This window comes from Tasmannia lanceolata, unplaced genomic scaffold (assembly GCF_043159265.1).
Source record: "Tasmannia lanceolata isolate RefF3 unplaced genomic scaffold, GAP_Taslan_0.1 ptg000011l, whole genome shotgun sequence".
Taxonomy (NCBI): domain Eukaryota; kingdom Viridiplantae; phylum Streptophyta; class Magnoliopsida; order Canellales; family Winteraceae; genus Tasmannia; species Tasmannia lanceolata.
Window position 1 is genome coordinate 27,836,856 of NW_027518688.1, and position 8,797 is coordinate 27,845,652.

General features: G+C 40.1%; 1 protein-coding gene across 1 annotated transcript; it reads left to right on the top strand.

Moving 5' to 3' along the window:
- The first annotated feature begins 385 nt into the window (after nucleotides 1–385).
- Nucleotides 386–7,999, top strand: ABCG11 (white-brown complex-like protein). Its single transcript, XM_077391091.1, has 10 exons — nucleotides 386–1,233; nucleotides 1,842–2,131; nucleotides 2,565–2,736; nucleotides 2,808–2,930; nucleotides 3,047–3,175; nucleotides 3,324–3,518; nucleotides 5,261–5,347; nucleotides 5,438–5,710; nucleotides 6,958–7,065; nucleotides 7,354–7,999. Exons 1-10 carry the CDS (start codon nucleotides 847–849, stop codon nucleotides 7,681–7,683), a joined length of 2,094 nt encoding a protein of 697 aa, XP_077247206.1. The 5' UTR covers nucleotides 386–846; the 3' UTR covers nucleotides 7,684–7,999.
- The last annotated feature ends 798 nt before the right edge of the window (nucleotides 8,000–8,797 follow it).

An 8,797-nucleotide genomic window follows, 5' to 3' on the forward strand; every position in this document is an offset into this window, starting at 1 on the left:
AGATCTTCATTCGCCATGGGAATTTAGACCAGTAGGGTCAAAATTTCAACAGTTGAGATCAGCTGGTCCGGACAGTCGAACAGAGAAGTTGAGAGGAGGTTACGTTTTTGGAGAAGGAAAAAACCAAAAAGGCTGGGCCGCCCATAATATCTTTGCAACCAACAAATGGCTCCTATTAAATTTTTAGGTTGTTTGATTGATTGGTTTCGTCTGTAAAACATGGGTTTCTTTGTGTTATCTGTGACTCACCACACTCCTCACACTGTGCAGAAAGTGAATGAAGGTGGGGCGGGTGGGGCCCACTTACATTCAATGCCTCCCAACCGTATCCACCCCCCTCTATTAAATGAAAAGGAAGGAAGGAAGGAAAGATTTAAAAAATGAGTAATCGTTTTAACGAAAATAATAATTGTATCTTGGATGGGTAGGTTGTCGTTGGGAGGAAGAGAAGAAAAGTAGTAAGTAGTAGCAGTAGTACTGGTTTCATCTCTTCACACCAAAAGCAAACCTTTCAAAGCTTTCTCTGCATGCACATTTCAGTTTCACCCCATAACCTCTTCATTTAGTCAAACACACCCAAGTACGATTCCTTTTTCTCATACATATCTCCTCCCTCCATTTTCAGTTTCTCACACCTTTCTTCAATCTCCTCTCCTCCCCTGCCTTTTTAATTTGCTTTCTTCTTTGGGTTATACTCATATATATCTATCTGTCTATTTACAGTATGCCACATCTACTTTTCATAGTCCTGTAAAATCTTCTTGGTTTTCCGTTCTCCTTTCTCTCTGTATACTATAAACATTATCAGTTAGTTTCTCGTCTTAGTGTGTTTTGTGGTAAGGAAAGATGAGAAGCTCTCAAGATCACGTTATGATGGAGATAGAGTCGAATAAACCCACAGGGCATGGCATTGTTGTAGGGGGGTTGAGCCCTCTGAGTGAGACCTTGTGGAAGGAGAAGACAAACACAGAGTTCATCGGAGACGTTTCGGCGAGGCTTACGTGGAAGGATCTGACGGTGACTGTTACGCTCAACAATGGAGATATGCAGAGTGTTTTGGAAGGACTAACTGGGTACGCCGAGCCCGGTAGCCTAACCGCGCTCATGGGTCCATCTGGATCCGGCAAATCCACTCTCCTTGACGCCCTCTCTGGTCGCCTCGCCACCAACGCTTTCCTCTCTGGTACCATCCTCCTCAACGGCCGAAAGGCCAAGCTCTCATTCGGGGCGGCTGTGAGTGAAATTTTCTCCAGTATCATATGGAATTCCTCTGTTTTCTTTCTGGATAGCAACACACCTGATGCTTTTTCAAATAGACCTGATATCTGTTTTCTTCTGTTTTCCGGCTTGAATGGTAGCAATCAGAGTAAGCCCTGTGAATTAGCACTCCATTATTCTGTCAACCTGGTTGTTTTGGTTTCTATACTTTTACTCACTATTTTTCTTGGCCCTTTTTCTATCTGGTGTTATATTTCTTTTCCACTATTTTCTGGTATGATATACCTTCCATGCAAACTTCTCTTTTATCTACTTTCCTCTGTTTTTAATTCTTGAATGGGAAATTCATCTGTCATGAATGGGTAGTTTATTGAGAATTTCTGTAACTGCTTTTTTCTACTTGGAGGGTATGCAAATGATATTTACATTTTTGAGAAGCAATATAGCAACAGTAACACTAAATCAGAGGTAAGCTTTGGAGAATGAAGAACTTCAGTGAGCAGATCATTTCATGTTCTAAGACGCCTGCATCATTTTACATCTTATCTTGAAAGCGAATCAGTTTCTTTTTGGCTTAATGTTTGTTTCCAGCAACTGATACACATGATTTGTGCAATTCTCAGGCATATGTGACCCAAGATGATAACTTGATTGGTACTTTAACGGTGAGGGAAACAATATCGTACTCCGCTCGTCTCCGTCTCCCTGACAAGATGCCATGGTCGGAGAAGCAGGATCTGGTGGAGAGCACCATCATTGAAATGGGTCTTCAAGACTGTGCCGATACAGTCATCGGAAACTGGCATTTGCGTGGGATCAGCGGAGGAGAGAAGAGAAGAGTGAGCATTGCTCTTGAGATCCTCATGAGACCCAGACTGCTTTTCCTCGACGAGCCCACGAGTGGTCTCGATAGGTAAACACCAAATTCGTAACCAAGCTTTTCTGTTTTCCCTTTGGAGAAATGGAGGCAACTGCTTAAAGGTTTCACTGCCCTGTTACTCTGCCTTTTAAAACTGCATCAACCGTAATTTATGTTGTTTTTTATATGTTTTCATCCTGTTTTTATGATTTATTTTCTATATCTGGGTTGCCTTTCATTTCTATTCCTCCTCAGTGATTGCTGCTTCTATCGTCTTGTGCCTTTTCAATTAAATTAAATCTGATTTCTTTCGATATGAGACTGGTCTGATGGATCGAGTTTGGTTGTCTGTCATCTGTTTTTTATCATCTTTTGGTGGTTTGAATTTTTTATTACCTTCATGGTTCGAACTTTTCTTCTGCCTTTGGAGATTTTTGGCTATACTCTGATGACAATTGTTTGGATTCTTACCTGTTGTTGTGGGCAGTGCTTCGGCTTTCTTCGTAACTCAGACACTGCGTGCTCTGTCTAGAGATGGGCGGACCGTAATAGCGTCAGTTCACCAGCCCAGCAGTGAGGTCTTTGAGCTGTTTGATCGCTTATACTTGCTTTCTGGAGGCAAAACAGTATACTTTGGGAAAGCTTCAGAAGCATATGAGGTAAGCCAGTGGTCTTGATTTATGCCTCTTGATTTTATAGAAAAGTTACTGACATATGTTGTTATCCATAGTTTTTTGCGCAAGCTGGCTTCCCTTGCCCAGCACTGAGAAACCCATCTGATCATTTCCTGAGGTGCATAAACTCGGATTTTGATAAGGTGAAAGCTACACTGAAAGGCTCCATGAAATTGCGGGTATGAACAATTTCTTATTGTTTTCCATCTGATTACAATACCCCTGCTTGATCTTTGATTAAAAGGTCCAAGGCCTAAAATCTACAAACATGTGAACTTGGCTGCTTTTTTTTCAGTTTGTGATGACTGACGATCCTCTGGAGAAGACCAGTACAGCTGAAGCAATCCGAATGTTGATCAATTTCTATGCTTCTTCTCAATACTATTACACGGCGAAAGAGAGAGTTGAAGAAATTTCCAAAGTTGTAAGTGTTATCCTCTCCAATATTTACTATCTTTTGAGAGGTTTCCATGGGCAAGAGAGAGAGAGAGAGAGAGAGAGAGAGAGAGAGAGAGAGAGAGAGAGAGAGAGAACAGAGAGACATGACATGACTATTACTTAATCTGTTGCAGAAAGGAACTGTGCTCGATTCAGGAGGCAGTCAGGCTAGCTTCCTCATGCAGACCTTCACCTTAACCAAGCGCTCGCTTCTGAACATGTCGAGGGATTTCGGTTATTACTGGTTGAGGCTTTTGATTTACATTCTCCTGACCATCTGCATTGGAACCATCTACTTCGACGTCGGAACCGGCTACAATTCCATTCTGGTATTTCCTAGGTCTCAAGCATGATTTCTTTGGCACCACTTGAATCCATTTGAAGTTTTTTGGAGGCCGCCTGTATTTTTTACTCTCTTGTCTCTATCCCTTCTCACCACCTAGGGGAAATCTCTCTCATTCTATCTCTCTAAACTCAAGGACAAAGTAGAAGCACAACGCTTAAAACTATGTTACTCCTTAACTCCACTCTCTCTTCCCAGTCTTAAACTCGAGCAAAAAGTAGAAGTATAAGAAGGCTTAGAAATAATTCTTCTGAACTGTCAAACGTAGAAACCAAAGTAAGAAGGCATAGTCCTTCTGGTATTGGGGGCGTCCTTAGGGATGACCGGAAATCTGTTAGATGGAAATTTTCAAGACCCATAGGTGTGGCAGATGCGAATGAAGCCGGAGTGATGGCGGTTCACCAAGGAATTAAATTCCTTGAAACATTGATCTTAACAAAGTGGTGGTTGAAGGGGACTCTCTTAATGTGATTGGATGGCTTAAGGGTTCCCACTCGCATCCTTGGCGATTTGCTACCTTCTTTGATGAGATCTAGGATAGTGTGTGAAGCTAATTTATCATTCTGTGATGTCCGTCGATCGGCCAATGCAGTGGCCGGTTCACTAGCTAGAGCTGGGTTGACGAGGGAGGAGGTGGAGCTGTTTGATTTCCCTCCCCTTGATTACCGTTTTTATGTTCCTATATCTGCTCTTGCCCCATTGGGGATTGTCTTTGTACTTTCTCTATTTTTCTCTTTGTTCCTTGCGTAGACCTTCTTGGTCTTTTAAATCATGGAATGAAATCTTCTACCATTCAAAAAAAAAAAGGCATAGTCAAATTTTTTGAATCAACCAAAAGACTAGTCTCATCTTCATAAAAAAAAAATCCTAAATGGCTTAATTTTTTTTTATCTTCTATGGTTATGACAGCCATTGTCAAAAGTGGTCATGAACAAAAAATTCAGTGAAAAAGATGATGCCCTCACATGTGTGTGTGTGTGTCGAGAGAGAGAGAGAGAGAGAGAGAGAGAGAGAGAGAGAGAGAGAGAGAGAGAGAGAGAGAGAGAGAGAGAGAGAGAGAGAGAGAAGTGTTTGTGCGCTCGAGCGCATATAGTTCTTATGCGCTCGAGCACCAAAAACACAAGGGCCCACATTTTTAGGGATGATCCAAAGCATTCATTTGAAAGTCCCTTGCATAGATAGGGTGTGTACCAAAAATCAGCTCCATAGGATCATCTTACGGTGTCCGTGTGGAGGTTAAAATGGACAGACACTGTTTTTCCACAAATATGCCCTCCCTACACAATGGAAGGGTTAGGATGATCCAATGAAGCTGATATTTTGTGGACACCCTATCTATGTAAGAGACTTTCAAATGAATGATTTTGATCATCCAAAAAATGTGGGCCCCATATGTTTTTGAAGCTCAAGCGCATATAAGCTTATATGCGCTCGAGAGCACAAACAGTTTGCTCATATAGAGAAAAATGTTTAAACATAAACTAGTGAATCCAGGAGTGATTATGCACAAAAGATTCAAGACAGCGACACTTTGCCAATCCTAGTTAGAAAACTTGGGAGATGCTTTTAAATTAAATTTTGATGTTGTTCTACTGTTCCTGTGAATAACCTCAGAGATGTTCTAATGTTCCTGTGAACAACCTCAGGGCTCACATAATGATAAAAAAGCATACAATTTATTACTCGCAATCAATTGATCTCCATTTTCTTCTTCACAACTTGAAACAGGCAAGAGGTGCATGTGCTTCTTTTGTCTTTGGCTTTGTAACCTTCATGTCGATCGGAGGATTTCCTTCATTTGTGGAAGATATGAAGGTTTGTGTGAGAATCCATGCATTTAGTTACCATGAATACCACTGCAACTTAAGAAATGATTTGGTTGAATTCCATGATCAATCTGTGCAGGTCTTCCAGAGAGAGAGGCTGAATGGGCACTATGGTGTGACGGCATTTGTCATCAGCAACACCATTTCTGCAATGCCATTTTTAATCATGATTACCTTCATTTCAGGAACCATATGCTACTTCATGGTTAAACTTCACCCAGGATTCACTCATTATCTGTTCTTTGTCATCTGCTTGTATGCAAGTGTTACTGTGGTTGAAAGCTTGATGATGGCCATAGCAAGTGTTATCCCCAACTTTCTCATGGGGATTATCATTGGTGCAGGGATCCAGGTAACCCACATTCAGTCCCGCAACTTCGTTTGATCCTTATCCCTTTCACTTTTTGAGTAGAAAGAAAGCCCTCCTCGAGGACATTGATAGAAGTCACAAGAATGATCTTTCTTGAGTAAGCTGATAAACCTATGTAACATAGGCTCCAATTTAGAAAAAATTACTTCCTTCTTGTATTAGGCATAGGTGAACATGATTACTATGGGAAAACCTTAGTTCACATTTTCCTTTTTATTTGGGTACTATTTCATATATGCTATAATCTTATGCTTTATGTTTAGCTATATAAATGCTATGTCATCATCTGCTTTTCTTAAATAATAAAATCGTATATCTTTCAGTATCACCGTATACGGTCCTGAGTGGGGGCCCGCCTAGGTATGGGACTGGGTGGGACCCAGCCTGGTATGGGACAGGTTTAAAGGGCCTTGCCTAACCCGTTTCATCAGATCTAGAGCTTTTGGCGTATCGGTAAGGTACTTAACAGTGTGATTAAGTGCTACCAACACTTAACCATCTTATTTTTTCTATGGGAATAACAGGAAAGGCATTTGCCCATTGATGAATTTGTAACTACTAACCTTAATCTTGAGAAATTGAATTTGTGGTTGCAACTAGTAGTGTTTACCATCGAAATTGCAGGGGGGAACATATTGTATTCATGAACCCTATCACTTTCTTCAGAGATTCAATGGTGGGTTGTTATGAAAATGTTAGTAGATGACTACATCTTCACTAATCTCAATTTTCCAGAAGATAATGAAAAAGTTCAAATTAAGCATATTCATATGTCCGAGGTCAATTCCTTAAATCATTGAAAAAAACCTTGCTGCTTGACCCAGAAGAAGACAACTTGGTTTAGCGAGGCTCCATGTAGCGAGTCCAAAATCAGATATTTTATAAAATTGGGAAGCCTTTCATTGACTCGGCGAGGTCTAACTTGGACTGAGACCTATGCTAAAATCACAGCGAAGGTTCTGAATTGAATCACAGAAGCAGAATTTTTTGCTGAAATATGTTGAACATCCATTTAGGCAGTAGATCTTTTTCTTTCTTTGGTATTTAGACAGTAATAATGGATTGGGTATCACCTTTTGAATCAATCTATGAATCCTGAAATTTACGTTTTTGTACCTGTAATGGTCAATCTATCATGCATATCAGCATATTTCTTTCTCCATGATTAAGTCAAACTAAATATTTGTGTTTTACGGGCTGATGACTATCTCGTGTTTTGGGCATGGCAGGGAATTTTCATGCTGGTATCTGGCTATTTTAGGCTCCCAAAGGATATCCCGAAACCTGTTTGGCGATATCCAATGTCTTATATCAGTTTCCATTTCTGGGCACTTCAGGTACACAAGAACCAGCTCAACTCGAGTTTCTTTTAAATGAAGGATTAATTTTCCTTAGGTTTATAAAGTTCCTCTGGTGAACCTGACTATCAAGATTGTGATAGAGTTGGAGAGTATTATAAAAAATGGACTGACTCCTAAAAAACTCAAAACTTGAACTACAACATGAGCCTCTAAAACTCAAAAGGCCCGGGCTCAACATCAAGTCCGAGCTGAATTTCAAGTTCTTAAACCTTGAATTTTTATTTTAAGTCGTTTAACATTCAAACTGCTGCTTCTACTCCTCAGGGCCAATACCAAAATGATCTGGATGGTCTACTATTCGATAACCAGTCTCCAGATATGCCCAAGATCCCTGGGGAATATATTCTAGAAAACATATTCCAGATCGATGTGAACCGTTCGAAATGGTGGGATCTGTCAGTATTATTCAGCATGATCATCATCTACCGCATATTATTCTTCCTGATGATCAAGATCAGCGAGGACGTGACTCCATGGGTAAGGGGCTACCTAGCAAGGAGAAGGGTGCAGAAGAAAAACAGCAATCGAGGAACAACCGTAATTCCTGATCGTCTCACCCAATCGCCGTCCCTTAGGAACTATGCAGCAAACTGAGTAGAAGTTGGAATCCTATTCAAATTCAGTTCAATGGCCAGCTGAGAAGAGTTTGCTTATACAGTAATAGTAACAGTTCATTTTATTATAACCAATGCAATGAATGGTGTGTGCATTATTAAGTATTGCAGAAACACTTTATTTTTATCTACACCATTCAAAGAGATGAAGTGGTGGAAAGAAAAAGGCAAAACCTTGAAAAACAGTAGTGATTGAAACGGCTGTAAATTGTCACAGATGCTGTGTGGTAATTAATACCTATAGTAATGATGATAATAATAAAACAAAAGGGGTTTCCTGCAACCTTTTTTATCTCTATGTACATATTGGGTGATGATCAATTATAGGTAGGCATATGTATTTAAGACACATCTGCCACATTTTTATCACTGGAGCTGGATGTCATATGAACGTCTATTCGGAGCAGTTAATTTCTGGTGGGTTGGTTGGTGATCACAGTAATATAGAGAGAGAGAGAGAGAGAGAGAGAGAGATTTTTATAAGTAACTACATATATCTCACAAGCCATTAAACGAAGGCGGTAGTTGTGATTTAGGAGAGGGCACATGCCAAGATCACGTGGGTTGCTTGAAGATGGTCTACAAAAGCAAAGGTACTGACTGCACACACATGTTACCTACTGTTGATTGCTAGTAACATTGTCCCTGTAGTTTGACTTGGACTTGAGACATTCCGGGATAGGACAATAGGGAGTTGGGTTCCATTACAACCTCCTAATATATAATGGAAAGAAAAGATGAACTGTAAAATAAAAAAAATCACAATTTCAAGTCCCTTCCAAAAATTGAAAAACTCTTCTTTTTTGGATTAATATAAAGGAGGTACAGTGGCCTAAAAAACCGAGAAGCAGACAAGCACATACATTGATTTGTTAAAGGGAGATGATAAACTAAACAGTCACTGGGTAACCTTGAAAACTCTGCTAGAATCAGTTTTTGTTGAGCATTTTTGTAGATTAAATGAGGACACCTCTGGATCTTTTTCTGCACTTTTTTGTTCTCAAATCCCTTGTGCCGGTTTTTCTAGAAGATTTCTATAAGAAATAAATCACGTCTCGAGAGGTAGTGCTTTTCCCTTATATCTTTGTGTTACA

Excerpts from the sequence above, each read along its gene's own strand:
- ABCG11 (XM_077391091.1), top strand. The coding sequence starts at position 847 with ATGAGAAGCTCTCAAGATCACGTTATGATGGAGATAGAGTCGAATAAA. Across the intron at positions 2,132-2,564 it reads CCCACGAGTGGTCTCGATAG|TGCTTCGGCTTTCTTCGTAA; the intron begins GTAAACACCAAA and ends TGTTGTGGGCAG. Across the intron at positions 3,519-5,260 it reads CCGGCTACAATTCCATTCTG|GCAAGAGGTGCATGTGCTTC; the intron begins GTATTTCCTAGG and ends AACTTGAAACAG.